This window comes from Microtus ochrogaster, chromosome 6 (assembly GCF_000317375.1).
Source record: "Microtus ochrogaster isolate Prairie Vole_2 chromosome 6, MicOch1.0, whole genome shotgun sequence".
In the NCBI taxonomy this organism is placed as follows: domain Eukaryota; kingdom Metazoa; phylum Chordata; class Mammalia; order Rodentia; family Cricetidae; genus Microtus; species Microtus ochrogaster.
The window spans coordinates 83,578,277-83,605,766 of NC_022013.1; the positions used below are offsets into that span (position 1 = coordinate 83,578,277).

The following is a 27,490-nucleotide window of genomic DNA, read 5'->3' on the forward strand; positions in this document are numbered from 1 at the left end:
ACAAGACTTGGGCAGTTCTCAAGGTCATTCCTTCAAGGCAGTTTGTCAAAAGTTTGCTCTCTTCTAATGAGAGGAGGGGCCTCTGATGAGCAAGTTTAAAAGCACAGCGTCAACACATCTAAGTTCCAACTTATCGCTCTCTGTTACTGCTCTCTGTCTAGGAGGAACATGTCTGGACGGGCTTTACAGCTATGTTCTAGTAACCTTGAGGCAGGGGCCTTCAGCTAGTTATTTCTATGTAACTTCACGCTTCCTAAGCAGGCCTATTAGTGACTCTCTTTTTGTCATATTTAATTAATGCTACGGCTTAAAAAAAAAAAATTCTACGGCTTGTTGTTTCTCTTTTCCCATTCAGTCTCACAGCAGTCATGTGGCTGGAACTTCTCCTGGGGGATGGGCTGGCAAGAGCCCTTTTGGTAGCTAGTCTCTGCAAAGCTAGACGTGAGGTTCTGCCTGGGTCGCTCCTCTTGCTGATGGATCCCATTCAATCTTACAGGAGTCATGTGGCTGGAACTCCTCCTGGCCTCTGTGCTGGGCCTTGTCATCTACCGGTTTGTCTCCCGGGACAAGGAGGAAACCTTACCACTTGAAGATGGCTGGTGGGGCCCAGGGTCGAAGTCCTCAACCAGAGAAGATGAGAGCATCCGACCTTTCAAGGTGGAAACATCAGACGAGGAGATCAAGGTGAGACGCCCTTTCTCAGGCAGGAGCAAAAGCCGAGAGGTAGCCCTGTTGGGGCTCCACTCTGATGTGGATGAAGGCAGGGGCGGGAAAGAACTTGGGGACAGACCTTCAGTGACCCTTTATCTGTCCAGCCTTCTTCTCAAGCAAGATACAGACTACTCCCTAGAAAGATGTTAGGGTTAGGGTCAGATGTTTATCTTCTCCTGTAACTCCCCAGCCTTAACCTAAGGACCAGGATGGGTCGGGAAGACTGCCAGGGAGTCATTTCATCCACAGGTCACAGGAGTTTTCTACAACCCAAAGGATGGAGCCTGAGATAGCTTGAAGGGAAAAGAGAACAGATGCTTCAAATTATTTGTGGTAATCTCACCAACAGAGGGAGAAGATGCCCCCTGGAAATGCAACAGCTTGGTGATCACGGGGTTAGCCATAGGTGCGCCCTTACTGTGTGTTGGGTACTCCTGGGCCTGTCAGGATCTTGATCAAGCTGCCCAGTGGGGCTCGCTATCTCAGCTCACAGAGGATAAAAATGAAGTGAAAATGGTGTGGCCATGAGTCCCAGGAGACTGTATGAATGAACGAGAAGAATTGTCAGAAATCAGTTGCAGTACCAAGTCACTTCTGCACAACCCCAAAGTCAAAATAATCAAACCAGAAGGGACAGAGAGCAAAGGAAAGAGCCTCCTGGAAGGGCCTGGGTGGAACAGGCCTGGGGGAGTCTAACGTGGTCTTGCCCATCCGTTTTTCCATCCTAAGTAGTTGAGCACCCATGAGGTGCAGGCGCTCTATGAAATGCATAGGAGAAGACAACATGCCCCCTTCCCCCATACAGCTTCACGCACACACTCAGCCTCGGCGGATGAGTAAGGAATACATGGTGTTAAGATTTGGAGACACACAGATCAGTAAGAATCAGTGTCATCAGATGCACTGACTAAAGATCATCAAAATTCCAAGGAGAAAGGGCCCAAGAACTAGGAGGCTGAGGGCAGAAGATGGGCTTTGAAGTGTGCAAGCCTATCTGGGAAAGGCCAGAGCCCAGGGGAAGTCTCTGGTGATGCCTGAGCTCTTCCATGACCTGAAATGAGCATGCCCAGATGGACTGCTAGATTGTTAGCCTGATTCACACCCAGGACTTGTCTCCTCGACAGTCCATTTTATCTCCCTGGGTTAGGGTGAGTTGTTCAACTGTTAGCAGGTGTTGGCACATCATGGCTCACAGGCCAGGTGTAGCCTGTGACTTTTTCCTGCACTGGCCACTGTCAAGAACGACTTTTGTAATCTTGAAATCAGTGTGAACAAAAGGCAAAAAAAACCCTAGAAATTGGAGGTATGTAATGATTGTGTTACATTTGAGCTTCAGTCATGGATGTAAGCTTGATGGAGCATGGCCTCATTGACCATGCGGGGGTCATCTGTGGCCACGGCCTCACTGCTCATGTGCAGGTCATTTGAGCCATGGCCTTACTGCTGATGTGGGGGTCATCTGTGGCAATGGCCTCACTGTTCATGCAGGGTTCATCTATCAGTGGCATCTCCTTTGCTGCAGGGAGAACCTGCATCTTGCAAAGCCTAGTAATTTTGTTCTGTGGCTCTTGACAAAGTGCCTGCTCTACAGAAGGCTTGGTGAACTGAAAGCAAGTATTGGAGCTGGGCAGTGGTGGTGCATATGTTTAATCCCAGCACTTGGGAGACAGAGGCAGGAGGATCTCTATGAGTTCAAGGCCAGCCTGGTCTAGAGTGTGTGTCCAATACAGCCAAGGCTAAAGAGAAACCCTGCCTCAAAAAAAAAAAAAAAAAAAAAAACCAAAGTGAGTATTGTTGACACACCTAAGGAATGTAAACATGACTGGAAGGGAGCTGGAAGGGAGAACGGATCAAGTGTGGTCTGAGCAGTCTTCCAGTCTCTCCCTGCACCTCCCATCCCACCAATAGAGAAAGGGAATTTGAAGTCCACAGGAAGAACCCATAAGCCTCTCAGGGATCCAGTGACACCCATGGGTCCTGTGTGGCCCCTCCACGGTGTCCGTCTGTGGCTGCGGGGTTCACTCTGAGTTGTGGACACAGCTCTCTCCTGCCTCTGCCCACCCATCCTGACTTCTTCACTGCAGGACTTACACCACAGGATCGATAGGTTCCGGGCATCCCCACCTTTGGAGGACAGTCGCTTCCACTATGGCTTCAATGCCAACTACCTGAAGAAAGTGGTGTCCTACTGGAGGAACGAGTTTGACTGGAGGAAGCAGGTGGAGATCCTCAACCAGTACCCTCACTTCAAGACCAAGATTGAAGGTGAGTTTGCAGACGCCCAGCGGGCCTAGGGGTGTGTGAGTCACAGGGGCAGCCTTCCTGTGTGAGATGAGTGACCCAGTTGAATTGTTATTTTCCTCAATGCTCAACATAAAACCTGACAAAGACAAGTGAAGTATCACTGGTTTGTTTTCCTCGTGGTTTGAGGGTACAGTCCATCGTGGCAAGGAAGCCCCTGCAGCAAGGAAGTGATGTCATACTGGAAACAGAAAGGAATGGGAGCTCCTCATTTTCCTGTCTTCCATATTGTTTTTCGGCCATCCCATGATGCCCATATTCAGGGCGGGTCTTCTCGCTTCTCAAGCTCTGTGGAAACACCCTCACATGGATCACCCATGTGATCCCCAAACCAACAAAGTTGGCAATAAAGATCACAGCTGTAACCCCAGACATGTGGGATCAGGAGGTGGAGATCCTTGGGGGCTCCCAGCCCAAACAAAATAACATGTTTCAAGTTCAGTGGTAGACCCTGTCTTAAAGGAATAAAGCAGAGTATTACAGAAGGACTTCTGATGTCCTCCCTGGCTTCAGCACACATGCGCACACACTCACACACTTGTATACACACACACACAAGCTTAAGAAAAGAAGGGTTTATTTCAGCTAACACTTCAAGGGTGCAGGCCATCATGATGATGTCATGGTGGGAGGAACATGAAGAAGCCAGTCCCCTGCAGCTGCAGTCAGGAGCACAGAGCAATGAATTCTTGCGCTCAGCTGACTTTCTTCTTTACATTCAGTCCAGTAACCTAGTCCGGGGGCTGGTGCTGCCCAATTAATGATGGGTCTTCCCACCTGAAGCTAATCTAAACAATCCCTCATGGATTTGCCCAGAGACTTGTCTCCTAGACGATTCTCCATCCCGCCAAGTCAAGAATTCACAGCTCTCACAAACCCTAAAGCAATCAGATATGGAAACACTTAAGAAAAACCAGAGCCACTGTGCAAACTTTTCAAGTTCACATCTCTTGGGGCAAAATACACAGAACCTGACGTCAGGACAAGTGGCCCATGGAGGAGGAGGAAGCAGGTCAGGCAATGTGCAGGATGGCACTAGGCAGTATTTCGCTTTCAGTGGTGGCAAGCTAGAAAACGCAACTTCCACTCACTGGCTACCTAGTAACCAGAGTGTTGCAGCACAAAGCCTGCTCAGGGTACAAATGCTCAAAAAGAACAGTCCTGGCCTTCAGTTCACGTTGGACAGTAGCGGGCTAAGACCATCCTGTGTGATCTGGTAGGACTGGCAGCCTGCACTGGGCCTGGTGTTTGCAGGATGGGTCCTGCTGGGCCTGGTGTTTGCAAGATGCTCTGCAGGCCTGGGTTTGTGGTTCTCTGTACCATCTACAGCTATTTGGTGGCCTCAGTGCCCAGGAACCTGCACTGCAGCAGGCCCCTCCTTCCCTCATCCTGACTGTGCTCTGTCCCCAGGGCTGGACATCCACTTCATCCACGTGAAGCCTCCCCAGCTGCCCTCAGGCCGCACCCCAAAACCCTTGCTGATGGTGCATGGCTGGCCCGGCTCCTTCTATGAGTTTTACAAGATCATCCCGCTGCTGACTGACCCCAAGGCCCACGGCCTGAGTGACGAGCACGTGTTTGAAGTCATCTGCCCCTCCATTCCTGGCTATGGCTTCTCAGAGGCATCTAGCAAGAAAGGTACAGGATGCTGGAGGGTGGCACATGCCAGACTGTGCCTCATGTAGCCAAGATGCCACGGCGTTCTCCTTCTAAGATGAAGCAGGGAATCTAGAGAGTCTGACAGACATTTTAGGTTCTACATGGCCAGTTCTTTAGTGGCATGAGCCAAGGGGACAGATGTGGCTGCCTAGCACTGCTCAGGCGTGGACTCATGCATTTGCTGCTCAGGGGCAGCTCCATACCTGGGCCATGCCCTGCTCTAGGCCAACATGGCTAATAAAGTCCCTGTGCAGGGTATCCTGCAACCTACAGTGACTAGCCAAGCTCTGCACGCACCTTCCTGCCTGGCAGAGCAGCAGCTACTGAATCACCGCCCTATCCTGAGGAAGGCAGCTCTCACCCTTTCTCTGTGTCCGGGGAAAGTGTCCTTGCATCTCTAAGATTCCTTCTAGCTTTCTGTGGGCCTCTGTTTCCTCAGCTTGGAGGAAGGCTGGTCTAGGGTACTTCGCAGGCACCCGAGTGTTCTGAAGGCGTCCTCATGACTCCCCTGTCTGTGCCCTTCACACTCAGGCTTCGATACGGTGGCCACCGCCAGGATCTTCTACAAGCTGATGTTGCGGCTGGGCTTCCAGAAATTCTACATTCAAGGCGGGGACTGGGGATCCCTCATCTGCACCAACATGGCCCAGATGGTTCCCAAGTGAGTCGATGTAGGCATGGTACAGCCTCGCCAGGATCTGTGTGAATACCATCCACACAGGACACAGGGCTGTTCACCCTAGGCCCTCCTCAGAGGGAGACTGGGAGCTCCCTCTAAGCCAAGTCCTCCGTGGTACTTAGAGGGTTATCTAAGAATGGAATATACTGGTCCCACCCTCCTCCGGGGGGTAACACGAGAGTGGTGGCCCTTGATAGGCACCCAGGCTAACCACAGTGTACTGAGTGGCATTCATACCTTTCCTGGTACACACGTGGTCCACGGGCTGCAAGCTGGACACACCTGGTTGACCTTCATGGTTGGCAGACTCTAAAGTTTCCCTGGTCAGAACTCTCTAGAAACTGTCCTTTCTCGCCCCTCACCTCCAAGTCCATGCATTCCCACTGGGACAGACGGATGAAGGAGGCCGGCTTGTGCTCTCCAGTCCTGTGGCCTGTCCCTGTCCTCCTCCATTTCCTCTCCAAGGCCTTCATAGCAGGCAAAATCACCTGTGCCCATTTCTCGGCCCACAGCCACGTGAAAGGCCTACACCTGAATATAGCTTTCATGACAAAAAATATCTACAACCTGACCCCGCTCCTGGGCCAGAGCTTCGGGAGATTTCTTGGCTACAATGAGAGGGATATTGAGCTGCTGTACCCCTTCAAGGAGAAGGTTTTCAACAGCATCGTGAGGGAGAGTGGCTACCTACACATCCAGGCCACCAAGCCAGACACCGTGGGTAAGTACACTCAGGAGAGGGAAACCGGTTCCTCCTAGGAGCAGTGCTCACAGAACAAAAGCAAGGACCTCAGAACAGAGACTGCATTCTCTATGGAGGCGGGTTCCCAAGGTCCCACATGCTTTCCAGATCCCCAGAATAATCCAAACACCTCCATTAATGTAATTCATCGTGTGCTCAAGGGGCTGAGATTGCTCATCCCCAGCCTGATTTTTTTAAAATATTTATTTATTTCCTTATGTATACAATATTCTGTCTGTGTATGCCTACAGACCAGAAGAGGGCACCAGACCTCATTACAGATGGTTGTGAGCCACCATGTGGTTGCTGGGAATTGAACTCAGGACCTTTGGAAGAGCAGGCAATGCTCTTAACCTCTGAGCCATCTCTCCAGGCCCCCAGCCTGATTTTTAGTCCTCTACAAGGAGTAAAGAGAAAGGGCTAGGGGCAGAAGTCTAAGGGTTCAACAGCTATGGGTGCCCCAGGGACTAGAAGTCTCAGTCAGCTCTGAGAGGAGGGCTAGCAACCATTCCTGTCCCCTGGTTCTATTTACAGACAGCTTGTTTTAAAACCTACTTGCCAGGCAGTGGTGGTGCACTGCCCTTCGGAGGCAGGTGGATCTTTTTAAGTTCTAGGTCAGCCTGGTCTTGGGAATGAGTTCCGGGCCAGCCAAGGCTGTTACACGGAGAAACCCTGCCAGGAAAAACAAAACAAAACAAAACAAAACAAAAAACTTGAAAATCTGGCAGTTTTACCAGTATCAATGAGCAGGTCCCAGTACATCTAACTCATTTTATTCACAGGAAACCAGTAAAGTGTTATCAGCAAAGGCAAGTAGGAGCACAAACCAGTTTTCTTTCTTTCCTTTTTGGTTTATCAAGACAAAGTTTCTCTGGGTAGCCCTGACTGTCCTGGAACTCACTCTGTAGACGAGGCTCACCTCGAGGCTCACGGAGGCCTGCCCCTGCCTCCTGGGTGATTAAAGGCGTGCGCCAACACTGCCCAGCTTACAAACCAGTTTTTTGAGGACTGCAAAGCTCGTCTACAGAGTGTTAAATAAAGATCCCTAGAAAATGCCTTCATCCGTCTCTACAGACAAGAATCATTTGCCCTGCTCTGGCTTTTCTGTAATCTATGGAGCCATGGAGTGATTAATAACAAGGGTAGATGGAACCCTTAAAGCAGTGGCTCTCAGTCTGTGGGTTGTGGCTCCTTCTGTCTCCAAAAAATATTTACATTACAGTTCATGATAGTAGCAAAATTACAGTTACGAAGTGCAACACAAATAATTTTATGGTTGGGGGCACCACAGCATGGGGAATTGTATTAAGGAGTTGCAGCACTAGGAAGGTTGAGAATTACCGCCCTAAAGGTGTGGAGGACTGGGAAGGCTTCTCTGGATGTTCCCCTGGTTCACTTAAAGACACCCGAGAATAGTTGGACCCATTTTTGGGCATCTCACAGTTCCTATGGCAACAGAACATTCCAGATCCTAACACTTGCTATGGTCAAAGCCTTGTGTTTGGTTTGGTCTGGGGCTTTTGCTGGTTGGTTGTTCAGAGTCTATTATTTTGGTTTTGTCTGGTTGGTTTGGTGCTAAGGATCTATGAAGAGTCTTGAACAGGTATCATACCACTGAGCTCCACCCCAGGGCCCTAGAGTTTTAATCTCTGGAATGTTATTTGTTGTCAGTCATGTGTCAATATTTATAATTGATTTTTCCTCTTAGGTACTTTTAGATTGTTTCTCTTCTTTTCCTTTCCTTCTATCTTTCTTTTGTGTGTGCATGTATGCAGCATGTATGTATGTATGTGCCTGAGTGTATACATGTGCACCGTGTGTGTAGGAGTCCTCAGAGGTCAGAAAAGGGTATTCAGTCTCCTGGAACTGGAGTAGCAGGTAGTTGTGAGCTGCCATGTGGGTTCTGGTGAACTGAACTCAGGTCCTCTGCAAGAGCTCTTAACCACTAAGCCATATTTGCTGTTTTTCATTTTAAGTATCAAATTCTCATCTTTATAGAAACAGCATTGTAAGTTGGGTGAATGGCGGAGCTTTTGAACACTTGTGAAGCCCTGGGTTCAAGGCTCAGTACCACAGAAAATGTGTGTATGTATGCATGTGTTTGCTTGTGTGTATGTGTGTGTGAACCCGTGTGTGTGTGTGTGTGTGCGTGCATGTGTATGTGAGAGAGAGACAGAAAGACAGAGACAGAGAAAGAGAGTTCTCTCTTAGACTGCAAGAAACCCAGTCCAGGAGATCATGGGGGGATTGGACCCACTCACCAGATGATGTCACAAGGGCCCCAGAGGCCCCAGATGTGGGACATGTGGCAGGACTGTGCTGGAGGCAGGGCTTCTGACTATTACAATGCTGACCCAGCCACACACCTCTGTCCTGGAGTCATACTCTCTGGGACCAGGCTCGAATCCCTCCCTTGCTCTTTCCCATCCAGGCTGTGCTCTGAACGACTCACCCGTGGGCCTGGCTGCCTACATCTTAGAAAAGTTCTCCACCTGGACCAAACCAGAATACCGTGAACTGGAGGACGGAGGCCTGGAGAGGTGAGGCCCCATGGCCCTGCTGCAAGGACCCAGTCCCGAGGCTCTGCCTCTCCCTGCCCATCATTCATCCCTGATCGAGGCCCTCTATAGAGGACCAGCAAGCTCCCCTACACATCCTACCACCCCACTGTAACCAGAGAGACCCTGTGTGGATGATGGAGAGGTGGAGACACCCACAGGACAAATGTCTAGTTCAATAGGTTAGTGACACAGAGGACTCAGAACTCAGCAGCTCCCCCTACAGGCAAGGAGCCTCCAGGACAGTGAGCAACCCTTATTGCAGAACAGCAAGGTCTCTCACCCAGAGCCTCCACAGATTCTGGGGAGGGGCAATGAAGAGAGGCTGTGGAAAAGACTGGGGAGCCATTCCATCTCCAGAGTTGCATCATATTTTAGTCCTGTTCCTTAGCCTGGTGCAGGATTTCACTCTGGTCCCCAGCCCCCAGGGTCTACGCCTTTCTTTCCTTGTTCAGTGACACACAAAGTGCCCACCCCAGAGCTGTGGGCAGGAAGAGAAAATGAAATGGGATGGGATCTGCCCGGGGACAAAAACACTGTTCTGTCCCCACCTCACCTCGGCACCCACAGCAGCCTGATACAGTGAGTCTTCAAGAAATGGATGGGAGCAGGGTGGTGGTGGTGCACACCTTTAATCCCAGAACTCGGGAGGCAGAGGCAGGCAGATCTCTGTGAGTTCGAGGCCAGCTGGTCTACAGAGTGACTTCCAGGACAGTCAAGGCTACACAGAGAAACCCTGTCTTGAAAAAGAAAGAAACTGATGGTAGAAGAACAAGCCTGTGGGCGGAGGGCTGCGCAGGACCAGAGGAGACATCTGCTTTGTCTCAAGGGGAAGTGCCAGGATGTATGCCTCACTGAAGATCACTAAGATTCTCCTGGGCGGAAAAAGGGAACTGAGGCAGAGAGAAAAGCAATTTAAACACAAGTTGAGTTTGGACTTGTCCAGTGACTTGAGCAGATCCGTCAAGGACAGGTCACCAATCCGTTCCTCTGGGTAGGTCACCAAGAGCCCGGACAAGTCCTTGCCCTGAGTCTGTCTCCCGCAGAGCACACTCAGCAAGAATCCTGACTGAGGGAACGCCCCTGGGCCCCTGGCAAGGGACTTGGTATGCTCCTTGAGACCATGCCTGCAGCCCCCTTCAGTCTCTGGCCTGGCATGAGCAGCCCAGATCTCTGAGCAATGACAGACAGGTAGTTGTGGCAGGAAGAAGACTCACACCTGAGTCCGGAAGTGGCCGGTGTGGTAAATGAGCAGCTGTGATCAGGCAGAAGACAGAGAGCTCCTAGCAGAGCTCCAGTCCACAGGAGACACATATTTGATTTAATCTCGGGGTAGTCTTCCCCCCAAGGAAGCTTCTCATCACCTAAAGTCTCCCTATTTTCCATTTCATAGAAATATTTCTGTAATGCCCCCTTAGCCCTCAACACTCCAGGATATCCCTGCCCTACTCCATTAGCAAAAGCAGGCAGAGGTAAATCAGAGCATGCTTCAGAGAACGGAAAGATCATTGGGCAAAAGGGCGTGGGAACTCGCGGAAAGCAGCAAACTCCTCCTAGGGCTGCTCTCAGTCCCTAGCTGCTGATAATCAGCTAAATCCCGACCTGGAGCTGAGCTGAGGGCCAGGTAGGGAGAGCAGCCTGGGTATTGTGCTCCAGGTGCCAGGAGCAGGGACAGGAACCATGGGAAGAGAGAGCCGGGGCAGCTGAGGTTGAGGGAACAAGGAAGACACAGAACCAGGGTTTCTGGTCCAGATATCAATGCCTGGAAATGGCACATCTCCAGCTAGAGAGTGGAGAGTAAGAGGGAGGAACCTGTAGGTAGGACTGAGAGGACCCCTGAGCCTTTTTCATGTAAACACACATGCTTGCATACGAGAGTGTTCATGCACGTGTGTGAGGCTATGAGTATGCATACCTAAAAGCCAACACAGGTGTGTATATGCATGTTACACAGGTGAGTGTACAACTCTGAGTGTGTCAGTATATTAGTAAGCACAGGTAAGTGAGTGTATAAGCCCTTAACCACCATGCATATATGTGTGCGTGTGCATAGGTGTGAATGTGCAGGCCCCTGAAAACTGTGACTAGGTAGATGGGTGTTTGTGCATTCATGTGTGTACTGGCATGAATGTCAAATGGTCCGTCTCAGCATAGACAGTAAGATCCTTCTTGGCATGGTTGTGTGGAGGGAGGGGCAGGGCTTGGACCCAGACATGTAGAGCTCGGGTGAGGGGTCTTTAGAGCCAAGTTCAACCTACATAGAAAAAATCTGAAGGACAGCACCCAGGGAAGCTGCAAAGTTTTGTTAACCACAAAGAAGGGAGAAAAGGGAAAGGAGAAACAAACAGGCAGGAAGACTGGGGAGACAAAACCCAGTAAGAGGCCCCTTTCTCTGGGTCTGGGCAGCAGAGACAGTTTCTGAATACAGGATTGAGAAAGGTTTCAGAGGAGGTTGCGGGCAAGTGGCCAGAGTATGGATGTTGGCCAGGCTGGGAACAAGAGGAACCTAGCGATATCGTGAGCCCCTAGACTGTATGTGAACAGTCCAGGGAGATGACTGACAGTGTGGGGCCAACAAGGCAGATGGGGAAGCCCAGAAAAGACCTAGAAACCAAGACAGATTGCTAGCACAGCTATCTGGTTGGCCAAGATATCCTCAGAGAGGGTAGCAAGAAAAGGCGGAAGGGTGGGTACCAGCCTGCTAGGAAGAACCAGTTTGGGAACTTCAAAAGTGGCAGTAGCTAGGATTGGGTTTTCCGGAGGGGCAGGGAGAACACACGGGGGCTTTGGACCACTGGAAGACTGAACAGCAGAAAACCACAGGGTTAAGGCTCTAAGGTCAGGGAACATCCTGGGAGCAGTGGCAGCATCCACAGTGGTCAGCCTGAGACCAGAGCAGGGGCTCTCCAGGAAGCTCCTGGGAATCTCTGAGTTGTGACCCTGCAAAAGGCTACATCCTTCAGTGACAGCCGGGATTCGCCAGCCTCTCATTGAGCTCCAAGCTCCTGGGAGTATAGGCTTCCCCTTGTTGTCTCCCTCCTTTCCTCTCAGGACCAAGTACAGAACCTGATCCCCAAGGAGGTAAGGTTTGGGCTCTCGGGTTTCCCCCACCTCCAGCCCTGTGGTGTTTGCCAAGCTAACCTGTCTGCACACCCTCCCACCATTTTGTTCTTCTTTCAAGACACAATCAAGGTCTTGACAAGATCAAGGTGTCAAGATCACCTCCTAGAGATGTCTTCCCTGACTGGTACCCAACCCAGACAAAACATGTCCCCAAGTCCTTGTCTTTCCTCTCCTCTACTAAGGGACAGTGAACTCAAAAGGAAGGGAGTTCGTTGTGGCTCATGATTTCGGAGATTTCAGCTGTGGTATATTGTTTCTGGGTCGACAGTGAGGCAGAGCATCAGGGCAGACAGGCAAGGCAGAGCCACAGAGCAGACCAGCTAAGAACAGGCCCCCAGTACCCTGCAGGCTTCAGCCAGACTCCTCTTGACTATCACCTCCCAAATGTTATCAAATTGGAAAGCCATCTATAGAGCTGTCTATTCATGAGGTCAGAGCCCTCAGGATCCAATCACTTCCCCAAAGCCTTATATCAGTTTCTGGACCTTTTGTGAGGCACCTCCTACCCAAATCATCACACTGATTGGCATGCAATCAAAGTAAGGGACCCATGTTTTCTATATGCTTTACTTTGATGTCCCTCACATCTTCCAAGTATTACTCATCCTACTTTTACCAAAGGACAAACTGAGACGTGGGCATAGCAAACAATCGCAGCCCCAGGGCTCTTTAGTACTAGGGCCAAGACTTGTACCTGGGTCCCTCGACTCTTGGTTCATCACCTCAAACCACTGTGTGTGCTGGCTCCTGAGGAATACCCAGGAGACCAGCCTCTTCCTGCTGCCAGGAGTTTCAAATCCCTTAGCATCCTGAGAGAGGGAAATTAATTTGGAGAAACCTGGAATCTTGAACTGGGGGCAGGAGAATGGTCACTGGAGGATGGGCAGTGCTAGCCGCAATCTGAAAAACCCAGGAGGAAGGAGGAGGTAGAAGCTGTGGTGTGCACCCCTGGGCTCAAAGCCCCTGGGTGCACGGGTGCCACCTGGTGGTGAGACAGGTGAGAAACTTATAACTTGATTGCCATGGTCTGCACTCTGCATTAGCTATCCACTTAGAAGCAGGACCTATGGAAAAAAATGACACCGGTCATTTGAGGGAAGTCAGATAGGCAAGGACCCTGCCACTGACCTGGGCATCCTGTGTGCTTTCCCAGGAAGTTCTCCCTGGAAGATCTGCTGACCAACATCATGATCTACTGGACAACAGGAACCATTGTCTCCTCCCAGCGCTACTACAAGGAGAACCTGGGCCAGGGTGTCATGGTCCATAGGCATGAAGGGTAAGCCTGGCTGAGCAGGGAGAGGGGACTCTGGGGCTGGGGCTGGTAACCACTTAGCCTTTAATCCATAGAAGGCATGATGGTGAGATAAGAAAGACAGCAGATGTTCTTGGGATCCTGATGTTCCCTGGATCCCGCTCTGCTTGGACAGAGGTATTGCAGTTTGCAAGGTATATATGCAGACCCTCAGGTGACAGCAAGGAAACAGACTCGCAAAGTGGGTATTTAGAGGCTCACATGACCTGTTACATGGTCCTCCCAGGCAGAGAGCATCCTTAGTAAGTAGAAGCAGAGGCTGTAGTGAATGGCTGACTGATTCCTGAGTCTGTCCTTGTCATTATGGGTACACATGGCCTCCCTCAGCCCTGAGGTCCTGGTCTTGCCCATGGGACATGAGAGCAGCCTTGATCCCCAGCAACCCCTTTTCCCCACAGGATGAAGGTCTTGGTGCCCACTGGCTATGCTGCCTTCCCTTGTGAGCTACTGCATGCTCCAGAAAAGTGGGTGAAGGTCAAGTACCCCAAGCTCATCTCCTACTCCTACATGGAGCGTGGGGGCCACTTTGCTGCCTTTGAAGAGCCCAAGCTTCTGGCCCAGGACATCCGCAAGTTCGTGTCCCTGGCTGAGCGGCAGTGATGCCCTCGGGGATCAACCACAGCCTCAGCAGCCGCCCTGGCACCTCCCCTGGCTCCCTTAAGAAAGACGTCCCCTTTCGAAAGAAAGAGCTTAAGATTCTGTGCCCTGCAGGCTCTGGGAGCCTGGGTGCGCTCCTCCACATCTCACCACCCCATGTTAGGTCACAGACATTAAAACATGTGGCCACTTTAAGAGTCAGGTGCCCCCAAGTGCCCCAGCTCTGGGAAGATATAGCCACGTCTCCCCCAGAGGAGGGTTTGGTGATATTTTGTTTGTGCTTTAATAAATAAAGTTTGTCTGAAGATCAGAGTGCAAAGTAGCCATACTAATCAGCCATGCAGGCCAGGCAGTGGAGGCACATGCCTTTAATCCCAGCAGCCACACTAGTCAGCCATAGAGGCCAGGAAGTGGCAGTGCACGCCTTTAATCCCAGTGGAATATAAGACAGGAGGAGGCAGGAGCTCAGGTCTCAGTCTGCAGTCAGGCTGAGGACAGGATCACCCAGCCTTGGTGGACGTAAGAACTCTTAGTGGTTGGCTGCTTTGCTTTTCTGATCTTCAACTTGAACCCCAATATCTGTCTTTGGGTTTTTATTACTCGTGCTATAAAAAGAAGAAGGAGAGCTAACAACTGCTCTGTCTTCAAAGTCTCCCCTCCACCTCACAGCTGTGGGCAAGCAACTGTTGCTCCCTAGACCCAAGGCAACTTTGAATTGTGACTTCATGCTTACCTAGTGCCTTCCTGGCCCCCTGACTCCTAGCAGGTAAGATGGATCACCAGGTGTGGAGCCTTCCCCACTTGCTAAGAACTCCCTTTGTCCCACACCCTCAGAGCCTCTCTTCCTTGCTCCTTCCCCTTAAGACCCCCTTGTAGGTCACGACACTCCTAATAAAGCTTGTCTGGACAGAGTTCACTTCATCATCTGTCTCTCACACCTGTCTGTGACACTTGTCTGTGACACCTGTCTCTCACACCTGTCTGTGACACTTGTCTGTGACACCTGTCTCTCACACCTGTCTGTGACACCTGTCTCTCACACCTGTCTGTGACACCTGTCTCTCACACCTGTCTGTGACAATTGTCTCTCACACCTGTCTGTGACACTTGTCTGTGAAACCTGTCTCTCACACCTGTCTGTGACACCTGCTGTTGACACCTATGGCATCTTTCCTAAAATTTACCTGGCATGCTACAGATCTGTATTAAGCAATATGGCCTTGGTGACAAATGATTTTACAAACAACATCCTCTACTCCAGCCCACATGCGGCCCTCCTCCCAGAGGTGAACTCACACTTCTGCCCGTGTACTTTTGTGCCTACTGGGCCATGTGAAACAGTCCAGACTGGTAAAGGCAGCAAAGACAGCTGGAAATAACCACTGACCAGGGCCACCCTAAACCAAGCAGCCCCCAGAGTAGTACTGGCACCATCCAGACACTTATAGAGATCAAGTCCCTGGAGAAAAGGCAGTGCGGCCGGCTGGCTGAAGTGAAAGGGCCCTGATAGGCAAGGGCCACCAGAAAAAGGGATGGGCAGATCCTGCCTGGTCCCTGTGGTAAGGAACTGAGGCAGGCCCAAGTGGTCGGTTTCTGATCTACCACAACTCTGCCCGAGCCCACACCTTCACCCAACCTTGGACACCTAAGTCCCACCCACCCCCATGTGTGTCTTGCCACACCTCTTCTCCATGTGGGCCCTGGGCCTCCACCTGGCCCCTATAGCCCAATCCCAGATTCCACTCTAGAAAAAAAAAAAAGCTGCTCAAAACAGAAGAAATGGAGGGCCACCCTCTTCTCTCTGTGTCTGCCACTCTGTCCTCCCATCATTCCAGGGTACCCTTGACAACACCCCTCCCATCTTGGACAGAGCAGACACATCACGTAGAGGCTAGATGAAGCCTGCATGGACGTGGAAAGCCACACATTAACCTGGAAGAGGCATGAGGAGTGGGATCTTACCACCAACCGAGTGGCCACTTTAATAATAGTTCTCAGTGGCCCTGCCTACTTCAGGGTGACCCCAGTCACAGGATCTCAGGCAACATGATACAAAAACCCAGAGGTACAGCAGGTACGGAGGTGGTCACATAGCCAGTGGGCAGGCGCATGCTGCCCTGCTGCTGGCAGCAAGGACAAGATGCTTCCTGGTCCCTACAGCCGTCCACTTTTCCCTGAGAAGGGGCTGCAGGCTTGGGAAGCATTGTAGGACCCCCCCGCCATGGGCTCTGTCTCTGACCCAACTGCTGCAGGGTCACTGGCCATTAGCTGTGCATCCGCTTGCAGAAGGCTAAGCAGCATTCCTGGGCTTTCCTGAACACATCTCCCCATCAATCGGTAATCTCTAAACCTGATCAGTCTGAGGGCAAAATTCCAACACACGATCATGATTACAAATCACTGGAGACATCATCCCACCTTGCAGTGGGTGGAGGAAGAAATGTGCATATCCTCCTATGACCACAAGAGGGAGGGAGCTGCAAGTGTTCCCCACATTAGAACCAGAAAAGCAGCCTACAGATGGCGCTTAAGAGCAGCAGCCCTACCATATACCCTCAGCCATGGGCCTGAGCCCCCATGACCCGCTAGTTCCCTCCTCTCACGAGATAGGAGCTTGAAAACAGGAAAGCACTTAAGAACCTGTCTGGGCTCCAGTCCCTCCTGAGTGCCCTGAGCCAGTCAGACCAGCAGCTTGCCCACTCTCAGGATTCCTGGTAGGCATCGGCCAGGCTGTCACTAAGATTCTGAGCCACAGGCTGCCCAGGAAGAGTCCCACTGATGTTCCGGATGGCACCGTATGTCTGCTGCTGCTGCGGGGATAACGCCGTCTTCTCGGAGGCCAAACCGTTCAGAATCCGAGGCACATAGGGCTGTTGGCAGATTCGAGAGTTAGGTCTTACTTGGAAGATGGCAGGTCTGACCCCCCACATCCTGGTCATGCCCCACACTCCCCATTTCCCCCCAGTGAGTGGATGCATATCAAGATGTAGCAAAACGGAAAGAAAGAAATAGCATTCACGTGGGGGCATCTGGACCCTGTATGAGCCAACTGTGTCTTTCTCAGCAGCCAGAGCAAAATGGAAAGCAGTCTACAGCCCAGTTCTCCTGACAATACGAAGAAAAAAGAGTGACTTCCTCTGGTTCTCAGAGAAACATCCTTCCTGCTGCTGTACTCTTGAGTGACTGTCTCAGCTTATTTGGGAACCAGGCTGTCTGGAGAGATACGTGTCTGTCAGTTATGCAACTTACGCAGCCTCCCACACCCAGGCTGAAGGATTTTCCGCTTCACCCAGCCTGCTCTCCTTGCTGGCTGGCAGGGGCAAGGGTGTCTCTGGGTAATTACACTATCAAATACCTACTTTCTAGGGGTTTGTCCAAGGACAGACCTTAAGAGGAGTCTTTAGCCGCTAGAAGGACAAAGACTGAGGAGGTCACCAGTGTCCCACCCTCACACCTGTTAGGATGGCCAGAAGTCACCACTCTACCATCTGGGGCTCAAGGGCCACGCTCTACCCTGAGGTAGCACCCTGGAGGACAGAGGCAGGGAAAACCGGGAAGAAGAAGGGGGCCTTTCCAACTTAGCAGCCTCTTCTGGAAAAGGCGCCCTATGCATTTGCTGAACTCAAAGGGGCACAAGTCTGCTATCTCCCGTAGCTGTCCCAGGATCTCACACAGGACCTCCTGATACAGCAGCACTGAAGGTCCAACTCCCCAGGCAGTGGGGCTGAGAGATGGCAAGCGAGCAGGGCACTGTGGCCCACAGAAAGAAGGGCATCCACTGGGCAGCATAAGCCTCAGTGGCCAAGGCAGCTTCCTGTGTGCAGGCACAGCAGCATCCTGGCTGACTACAGAGTCCTTTCAATTGACATTAGCTCACAACTAGCCTGCCAACTGACCTGGGCTCTCTTTTCAGCTAGCACTATGCCAGGGCATTCCTATGGCTTCTCTGGATGGGACCTTACAACCAGAGGGACAAAAGGCAGCCACCACGGGGAAAGAAACACAGATCGCTTACTGTGAATGATGGGGGCACGTGGGCCTCTGTTTCGCTTCCTCGGTCACTTGATGATTCTTCTGTCTGTGGACAACAGCAGAGACACAATGACGAACAGAACTTGTCTCTCTGAACAAAGGTCCCCCAAACAAACAGACTAGTAACCAGCAGAATAATGGGACCAGCCGGCACCAGACTCCCAATGCAGCTCAAATGAGGGATGGGGCCAGGGGCCAGGAATAGGGAAGGGACAGAAGTCACATCACACCCGAAGAAGAACCAGAGAAGGCTAGTACTGCAGCCACATGGGGAGGGAGGAAGAAGAGGAAGCCGCTGCTGTCCTCAGAGTTGCCTGAGGCATGGCAGGCAGCCAGGTGGGTACCTTGTAGTTCCAGGGGCTCAGGTGCTTGAAGCATCCAAAGCAAGTGTAGAGCAGGCAGGCCAGGATGGTGAGCAGCACCACCAGGAAGGTGAACAGAGTGGAGGGGGCCGTCAGACCTGGGAACACAGATGCAGCCTTGAGGCAGGGGACTGCCTGTCTTGTTTGCTCTGTCAAGGAAGGGGCCAGGCCTGGTGCCTAAACTGTGGGTGACTGCTCCCTGGCCCCCACCTCTACCCCTCACTTCAACAGCCAGAACGGTAGCCTCACAGCACACAGAGTATAGGACCCACGTGCTGGCTAGAATCATCCCTAGTCAGCTTTTGGACACTGAGACACCAAGTAAATGGTCATTTGATAGTGGGATTGCTGGGGCAGCTGCCCCCAGACTCTGGAGCCTAGGGCTAGACAGGGCAGGGACTCCCTAGGGGTGACTGTGGTGCTCATATCCTCTGGCTCAGTCTCCCCCCCCACTGAACTGGTACTGGAGCTGTCTGCTCCGTGGGGATTTCTGGAGCTATGCCACACTTGACCTAGCTCAGTAGCCAGGTTGCCAACACCATACCAACCACCCTCACCCAGGAGCACCACGTTCCACCATACTGATGCTGTGAATGTAGTTAGGGACCCAACTGGCCGGTGTGCATGTGGGAATAAAGCCCACTGGCATGGGGCCGAGAGCAGAATGCTCTTACCCAGACGAAGGAAGGAGAAAAAGAAAAGCCAGAAGAGGCAGAGGATGGGAGCTGCTAAGGCCTGGTTCACAGCAGCAAAATGAATCCTCTTCTCCAGTTTAGCCGGGAGGTAAGCGAAGTACAGGTTGTGCCGGTCCACCAGATGCTTGAGCAGGATGTAGATGAGACCTGCAAAAGAGGGGCTCTGAGCTAGAGGTCTTGCTGGGCCACAATCCAGCACATAGGAGGCAGAGGCAGGCAGATCTCTGTAAGTTTGAGACCAGCCTGGTCCACATAATGAGCTCCAGGACAGCCAGAGCTATATAGTGAGACCCTGTCTCAAAACATAAAGAATTAAGGCTGGGTGGTGGTGGTGCACACCTTTAACCCCAGCACTTGGAAGCAGAGGCATGAGGATTTCTGTGAGTTCAAGGCCAGCCTAGTCTACAAGAGCTAATCAGGATAGGCTTTTATTTTATTTTATCTATTTTTTATTTTATTATCTATTTATGTGAATGTGTATGTATGTATATAAAACCAAAGAGGTGAAAGAGATCAACTCTCTGAAGCTGGAGTTTCAGGCAGTGAACTGCCTGATGTGTGCTGGGAATCAAACTCAGATCCTATGCAAGAACAGTGTGTTTTCTTATCCACTGAGTCACTTAGCCACCTAGCCCTTAATTAATTAAATAATTAAATTATATTAAAAAGAGTCAGTCATGGCAGCACAAACAGCTACAACCCCAGTGTTTGGGAGGCTGAAGCAGAGGATCCCAAGTTTGAAGCCGATCATAGCAAGACTTTGTCTTTATAAAATATAAAATATATAATCTATATAATGATGATGATGATAAAATTAATAATAAGAAAAATCATGACTGAGGAGCTAGCTCAGTTCATAAGGTGCCTGCTTGCAAGCATGAGGGCCTGAGATCAGATTTGGCACCAAGGTAAACACTGGGCACACATCTGTAACCACAGCACTGGGAAGAGGAAGCAGAGATAGGCTGCTCCCCAGAGCTAACCGGCCTACCAGTCAGAGAGCTTTGTGTTCATCCATAGTGGGGAGTAACAGAGAAAGAGATCTGAGAGCAGGCATAGTGACTCACACCTGTAGTCCAGCACAGGAGGCAGAGGCTCAGAAGAGCAGATCTTTGGGGGTTTGAGCCAGTCTAGTCTACATAGAGTCTACGACACTACAAAGGAAGACCCTGTGCTTAAAAAAAAAAATCAAGGAAAGAAATGAACGAAGGAAGGAAGGAAGGAATCCAATATCTGTCTTTGCCCTATACACCAAGTGCATGAACACTCAAACTCACCCATGCACACATACATACACACACACATACAAATCAAACAAGATACCATGATGGACCAGAATAGAAACTCATGCCAGACATGATAAGAGAGTAACCATAAGATGTCACTCTGCTAGGAATCCACTGTGACCTGGTGGTAGCAATCAGGCAGGTGTGAAAGAGTCAGCTGTCCACGAACCCTGAGACCGATGCCAGGGCCACTTACCAAATGGCACGATGATGGGGCAAGTGATGCTGTAGGCCATGATGACGGTGAAGACACACAGCGTCCATGCATACATGGCTCCGAACTCGTATTCAAAGGCCTGGTTCTAGGAAAGAAAGGGTTAAAGCACTCTAGGCTGGTTCTGTCCCCAAAAATCCTTCTATGTACCACGCATGGAAGATGGGAGGTTTCCAACAGGGTTGGATGATATGGGATTCCCCTCTGTATGCTGTAAATGCCATTGGTTAATAAAGAAACTGCCTTGGCCTGTTGATAGGGCAGAACTTAGGTAGGCTGGGGGGGGGGCTAAACTGAATGCTGGGAGAAAGAAGGGCAAAGTCAGGAGAAGCCATGGAGCCGCTGCAGGAGACAGACGTGCTGAAACTTTGCTGGTAGGCCACGATCACGTGGTGATGCACAGATTAAATTAAATTAAATGGAGATGAGTTAAATTAAGATGTAAGAGTTAGCAAATAAGAAACTAGAGCTAATGGGCCAAGCAGTGATTTAAATAATATAATTTCTGTGTGATTATTTCAGGTCTGAGCTGCCGAGCAGCCAGGAACCAACAAGTGGCTCCCTGCAACAACTGGGAAGGACTAGTTAGGATGAATGTTACTGAACACCTTGGCTTTCTCTTCTCCAGCCAGCTCCAGACTCTCGTAGCTCACAGTCAGATCTTCCAAGGCTCTGTGTGTGCTCTCCTAGGGTTCCCTTGTAATTGTGTCCAACCACCAGGGCGATGAGCCCCTGGGGCAATACACCTGGAGTATACTCCATAGAGAGTCCACACAGACTGAGCATTCTCCCTGCCAACAGCTCAACCCTAGCTCAAGAGGCCAGAGCCAGCCCAGTTAGTACCACTGTAAAACAGGGAGACTGGTGGTATCCATCCCAAAATACGGAGGACAACAACCAGCCTCCTACTTCTTCCCACCAAGGCAAAGGGAAATAGCACCCGACTCAGGAGGTCTGGAAAAGTGCCACAGCCTGAAAGAGCTCTGACACCAGAGCACTCCTAAAAATCAGTCCAGAGACCCCCAAGAAGGGGATCTATGGGTTGTTTATCGTCTCTCTCTTGCTAAGCAGGTGCTTAAACCATTACAAATGTAGCTTTTAGCTATGTATTTCCCTTGTAATGACTAACCTCGATTGTCAGCTTGACGGGGTTTAGAATCACTTTGGAGGAGACACAGCTCTCAGTGTATTTCTAGAGAGGTTTAACCGATAAGACCACCCCCACCATAAGGTATGTGGCATCATTCCATGTGTGTGCTAAAAGTCCCACATTGAATGAAAGAGGGAAAAGAGTCAGCAAGCTGAGTACCAGCATCCGGCTCTCTCTGCTTCCTGATTGGATCCAGGGTTGTGGCTGTCTCGGGCTCCCACCCCACAGGTACAAAATGCTCTCAGCCCCACACCTTCCCTCCACCATGGACTGTACCCTCAAACTGGAGGCCAAAATAAATCCTTCCTTCCTTCCTTAAGTTCCTTGTGCCCCAGGTCCTTTGTAAGGGGGATGAGAAAAGTTAGACAGTGTGTGGGCAGACTGGTTAGACCACAAAAATCCCAAGCTCTTTCTTTCAGCCCATGATTCAGAGAAAGACTTGCCACCACGATCCAAAGAGGCTCCTGGCAGAGGCGACCCTGGGCAGGGGCTTGAAAAGCACTTGTCACTGTGTCTAGCATTTATTCCAGAGAGCTGAGAGGCCCATGGGGGTGGGAGGGGAAGGGAGCACTGGGACGACCCGAGGTGGTACCTGCTTAACATTCCTGCGGTCAGCGGCTGTCTTGGCCATGATCATGCGGAAGGTATACAGGATGAGGCCGGGCAGCCGCAGCAGCTCCATGCCACTGCCGATGAAGGCTGAGGCGATGACGTAGTTCACAAAGAAGGCACCCTGGTCTGGCAGGAAGACACACCTAGGGAGCGAGGCAGGCCTGTGAGCTGGGAGGAGAATGGGGACCTCTGGGAGGGCTTTGCCTACCTCCACCATTCGGCGCACATTTGCGGAGACCATCTGCGTGTCAGTCACTGCGCTGAGAGCTAAGAGGAAAATCAGGCTATGATGCTTGTGACTGTCCATCCCTGGGACAGCAGAGGCAGGAGGATCATGAGTCTGGGCCCTTCTAGCTACATAGCAAGACTTCTTCTCAAAATTTAAAATAATATAAAACAAATCTCAGTCCTTGAGAGGCAGAAAAAGGTAGATCTCTGTGAGTTCAAGGCCACCCTGGTCAACAGAGCAAGTTCCAGGTTCCAGGCAAGCCAAGGCTACAGAGAAAGCCTGTCTCATCTCAAAAAAACAAAACAAATAAACAAACAAAAACCCCAAGCCTCTTGCATTTGCACATCCTCTGGAGCCCAAACATAGGCATGTACAACATGGCAGGCAGTGAGGGGCTGTCTGCTGTGTGGGAAGGTCGATGAGTTTAGGAGGCTGATCAAAACTGGCGAGGAAGAAGCAGGTCACCCAGACACCAAGAGACCATGGGTAAAGATACTGATGAGAAGTGGTGGCCTTGGCGTTGCCAAGGAACAGTATGAGGGGAGGTGGCCTGGAAAGCAGTGACAGAGAGAGGAGGAACACGAGGCTGATAGCCTCCTACAGCATGGAGGACACTACGGCAGCTATGGGGGTGCACTGGAGGAGGACACTATGATAACTATGGGGTACACTGGATGAGGACACTATGATAACTATGGGAGTGCACTGGAGGAGGACACTACCACAGCTATGGGGGTACACTGGATGAGCACACAACAGCTATGGGGGAACACTAGAGGAGGACACTACCACAACTATGGGGGTACACTGGATGAGCACACTACCACAGCAATAGGGGTACACTGGATGAGCACACTACAACAGAGTACACTGGAGGAGGACACTATGAGAACTATGGGGTACACTGGATGAGGACACTACCACAGCTATGGGGGTGCACTGGATGAGGACACTATGAGAACTATGGGGTACACTGGATGAGGACACTACCACAGCTATGGGGGTGCACTGGATGAGGACACTATGATAACTATGGGGTACACTGGAGGAGGACACTACCACAGCTATGGGGGTACACTGGAGGAGGAAACTGACTGCTATAGGGGTACACTGGATAAGGTGCTGGTGGGGTCAAGAGGCAGGGTTCGATTCTCCATCTTTCTTGGAGATAGAACTGGGGGGTCTGCTGGGAAAGTGGGTACAGCGTGAGAGGAAGGAAGGAAGAAAAAAGGCAGGGTGAGCTCCAGGCCTTTTCTGGACCAGCACTGAAAGCTATGAGGAAACTGTGGGCATAACAGATCCATTAGGGCAGGTAAAGCCCACAGTGCACAGCAGGGGCTCCATCTGAGGCTGGAGAAGGAGACAGAAGACTCTAAAGTGATAATGTGGGTACGGTGGAATTTAATTTTTTCTCTAACTTCTTGGTGCTGGATGAAGCCCAGCAAGGCCCACCTCTAGCCCCTCGGTGCACCTATTTTGATTCAGTAGTCAAATAGCAGTGAAGCCAAGGTTGCAGACGAGGAGGATGGAGCCTAGGATAGAGCCCTAGGGCAGCAAACTCAGCTTTGCAGGAAGTCTCAAGGAGGTTGCAAAGGAGACGCTGTGTGTGCAGGGAGACCACGAGCAGAGTTCAGAGTCAAGTGAGGACACTGTCTCCAGGACAAGCCTCAGGCAACATGCCAGGTGGGGCTCACAGGTTACAGAGAACAGGAACTGCGAGCTGGCCACTGGATTTGGTAGTCAGAGGCCTCTTTCAAGCAGGCGGTCCTGACTATGGAGCTATGGACACACTGTTACAGCTTGCTTCCAAGCCAGGAGCTAGTTAGGTAGGTCATTGTCTATCTGTCACCAGTAAACTCAGCAAGAAACAAATGCCCCAACCTTTCAGGCCAGCCTCTCCCACAACCATTCCCAATGAATCTGGAGCCTTTGGGGTTGCAGAAAGCCCTTGAGTACAGTGAGCTAGGCTGAATAACTAGCCGGACAAGCTTGGGTGAGCTACGCAATATCTCTGACCCCACTGTCTGTAAGATTGAGACAGGAATAACATCTACCTCACAGCTTTCTCCCTCTCCCCCTCTCAACCAACCTCTCTCTCTCTCTCTCTGTTTCTCTCTCTCTGTCTCTGTCTCTCTCTCCACTAGATATCTTCCTCTATGGTTCTCTATCTTATTTTTTGAGACCCTGTCTCTCTCTCTCTCACTGAAACTGGAGTCCACCCACTAGCTGGAGATGGCCAATAAGCTTCTGGAATCCTCCTGTCTCTGGCTCCTCGTGTCTGGACAAGTGAGTGTCATCACACACAGCAAGCACTTTATGCACAGAGCTGCCGCCTCAGCCCCCCCCCCATAGCTTCTTGTGAGGGCTGAATAAGGACTCACAAACATTTAGCCTAGAGCCATTCGCAATTCGGGGAGTGTATCATAGGCTTACAGTACTAACAAGGGCACACACCAGCCCTAACTGAGCTCCATTTCCCGGGCTAAACAGTCCACAGGCTACACAGTCACTAGGTTTAACTAGCATCCTTCCCTGGCTGGAGCATCACTAAAACCCAGCAGCGCCTCCCCCAGCAGCTCTGTGGTCTCTAAATAAGTCTCGGACGAGAAGAGTGACTGCCACTACTTGAGTCTTGGCCTAAATGACAATCACATTTCTGCAAGCACACACAAAGTAGGCCAGCTCGCGCATATATTCCAGGAATGCAGGGGGCTGGTGTGGTTGCAAGGCCTGCTGTTTCCAGGGGAGAAAGCCTGAGCTGAGGCCTGACACCACACTGCAGCTCCCTCCCCTCACAAAGCTCTTGATCTGCACTCTGGAGGGCGGCTGAGCCCATACTTACTCCAGCCGGATGGAGGCATCCGAGGAAGTTTTGTCAAAGAGCCACCGGAAGAAGAAATCCAGGCTGAAAAGCAGACGAATTCCATGAGTTTCTTATTCATTTGGCTGTTTGTTTGTCTCGATGCTGGAGATGAAACCCAGGTCTCGCTCACACCATTCTGCCCTCCGGTTTTCTTCCCTGCGCTTAGCTGTGGTCACGGCACACTCTCGCTTTCTTCCCCTCTAAAAGCAGCCCCAATCTTAAGACATTTGTTCCCTGCTGTGCCCCTTACACGTGACTCGTCACACAAGCTTTAACAGGCTCTTCCTTCCACAAGAAGAACACAGCTAGGACGAGGCCCTCCCTGCAAGGGAGGTTCTCTATAAGTTTTGTTAGCAATTCTTTGTTTCCAAAGACTATCTATCATACTTCCAGACTAGATGGCAAGAACTGGGTCCTGCTTCTGAATGGGGCTGGACAGGAGACGGATGTACCTAGTCAGGCCGAGGGAGGGCAGGATCAGCACCATGAAGATTAAGAATATGTAGACCTTTGACACCATGATCCGATTTTCCCCTGACCTGCAGGCGACAAAGACAAGTTGATCCAGCAATGTGCCTGTTCCCCCGGGGGGAGTAAGAGACATCCAGTCCGGAACAGGCTCAGACCCTGCTCACCTCGTCCAGTGAGACTCCAGCAGTGTGGAATAGTAGACGATGGTTGGGAGCAGCGCCGAGAAGGACCAGAGCAGGAGTGTGGGGAAAAACTGGCTGATGATAGGGTCCTGAAAGACAAGAGCCACCACAAGGGTCAAGATAAGGTTGGGGGAGTCTCTGGGGACCCAGTAGCTCAAAGTGCTCCTAGCTATGCTCCAGAACCAAAGCCATGCTGGGTAAAGGGTGGGCAGTCCTCAAGCCCTAGCAAATAAACAGTAACTGCACTTCATGGCTACGCGACCTTTACAGCTGAGAGAGGAGTCACAGGCGCAAGGCAACTCCACTCATCTGATGGGCCGGAGGAGACCGGCTTCTCCATCCCCAGTGATGTCCAGGGCTCCTCTCCAACTGGTCAACACCCACTTTCCAGCCACTTTCCAGCTTGCCACAGTCCCATGGTGTCTGATCCTAATCCTGTTTATACCAGTTGTACTGGCTACTGTCATTACAGAATTTATTTTTACTGATTAAAGGAACATAAAAACAGGAAAAAATTCTCTTTGAAACTAAGCCATGGCTGTCTAGAGGTATGGCTCAGTACAGAGTGCTTGCCAAGTATGTGTGAGTTCCCAGGACCTCAAAAATAAATATGGAAAAATTTAAAAGCTTAAGTTGAACATTTTGAAAAGATTTATTAAAGTCCATTTCTAAAAATAGGTTGTTGAATTACGTAAGAGTAAATTAGGGACTGGAAAGATGACCCAGTGGTTGAGAGCACTGGCTATTCTCCCAGAGGGCATGGGGTAAATTCCCAGCACCCGTATGGTGGCTCACAACCATCTATAACTTCAGTTCTCATGGGATCCAACACCCTCTTCTGGCCTCCTCAAGCACCAGACATGCATGTATGTTTAAATGTTTGTTTTACTTTATTTATTCTTTAATTTGGGGTACTTGGGACAGGAAAGCTTTGGGGCTGCTTTCTTGTTATGCAATGAGCCACACCCACAGTCTAAGTTCTTAAACCCAAACTGGGATCAGAATTGGTGAAATAAGAACGTAGTTTATATAAGACGGACAAAGGGGACCTCTAACTGAAGTCCTCAGAAAAACAAGCCTTGCGTCTACACCAAAAGATTGGCAAGAGAATGAATTTCACCTGTTGTCCGTCTAAAGCAAACTAGGCCGTGCAAACTTAGGTGTTTTTAAAAGTCTTTCAAGTCAGATAAATGCTCCGCCCATCTATCCCAGGTGTAACATGACAGGCGACCAATCCAGCTAAAGGAAGAAAAACAGTGGTGGCAGAGCCAAGGACCCCTCCCAAGCCCTGGAGAGAGGTGTACATTAGCACATCTGGCACAGAACCTATCTTAGCCTCTTGAGTATCTATCATTGCCTGATCATCTGAGGGGTTTTGAAAAACATTCATTACCTACAGCAAATACAATGCTTTAAAACAAGACAATCAGGACTAAATTGGAAAGTAAAGCCATATATATATACACATCACTGGAACCATTGCTTAAATGCAATTCTACAATAAGTATTGGAGGCTTTGATTGGTTGGCTGGGTTTTTTTTTTAAGCCTTGTTTTTTTCCTTGTTTTTTTTTTTTTTTAAATTATGCATGTGTATATTTGCCTGTGTGCGTCTAAGTGCGTACGTTCAGGCTGATGTGGAGGGCAGAGTGAAGGCAGCTGTGAGCTGACTGGAGCGGTGCTGGGAACAGAGCCCGTGTCCTCCAGAAAA

General features: G+C 50.6%; 2 protein-coding genes across 5 annotated transcripts in view; one reads left to right on the top strand and one right to left on the bottom strand.

Annotated features, from left to right (window-relative positions):
- Positions 1-14,070, top strand: part of LOC102000870 (epoxide hydrolase 1) — a 17,877-nt gene extending 3,807 nt beyond the window's left edge. Inside the window, exons 2-9 of the mRNA XM_005348952.3 lie at positions 497-684; positions 2,796-2,976; positions 4,423-4,650; positions 5,203-5,332; positions 5,863-6,071; positions 8,524-8,632; positions 12,927-13,052; positions 13,487-14,070. Coding sequence (XP_005349009.1) covers positions 502-684; positions 2,796-2,976; positions 4,423-4,650; positions 5,203-5,332; positions 5,863-6,071; positions 8,524-8,632; positions 12,927-13,052; positions 13,487-13,688 — 1,368 coding nt within the window. The 5' untranslated portion in view covers positions 497-501 and the 3' untranslated portion in view covers positions 13,689-14,070. The remainder of the gene's footprint in view (positions 1-496; positions 685-2,795; positions 2,977-4,422; positions 4,651-5,202; positions 5,333-5,862; positions 6,072-8,523; positions 8,633-12,926; positions 13,053-13,486) is intronic.
- Positions 14,071-15,641: 1,571 nt separating this feature from the next.
- Positions 15,642-27,490, bottom strand: part of Tmem63a (transmembrane protein 63A) — a 37,140-nt gene continuing 25,291 nt past the window's right edge. For all 4 annotated transcript variants that reach the window (XM_026779904.1, XM_005348953.3, XM_026779903.1 and 1 more), the window contains 9 exons: positions 25,764-25,870; positions 25,581-25,667; positions 25,108-25,170; positions 22,017-22,179; positions 20,257-20,362; positions 18,754-18,921; positions 18,062-18,177; positions 17,701-17,763; positions 15,642-16,555 (listed from right to left, as the gene is read on the bottom strand). In XM_026779904.1, coding sequence (XP_026635705.1) covers positions 16,388-16,555; positions 17,701-17,763; positions 18,062-18,177; positions 18,754-18,921; positions 20,257-20,362; positions 22,017-22,179; positions 25,108-25,170; positions 25,581-25,667; positions 25,764-25,870 — 1,041 coding nt within the window. In that variant the 3' untranslated portion in view covers positions 15,642-16,387. The remainder of the gene's footprint in view (positions 16,556-17,700; positions 17,764-18,061; positions 18,178-18,753; positions 18,922-20,256; positions 20,363-22,016; positions 22,180-25,107; positions 25,171-25,580; positions 25,668-25,763; positions 25,871-27,490) is intronic.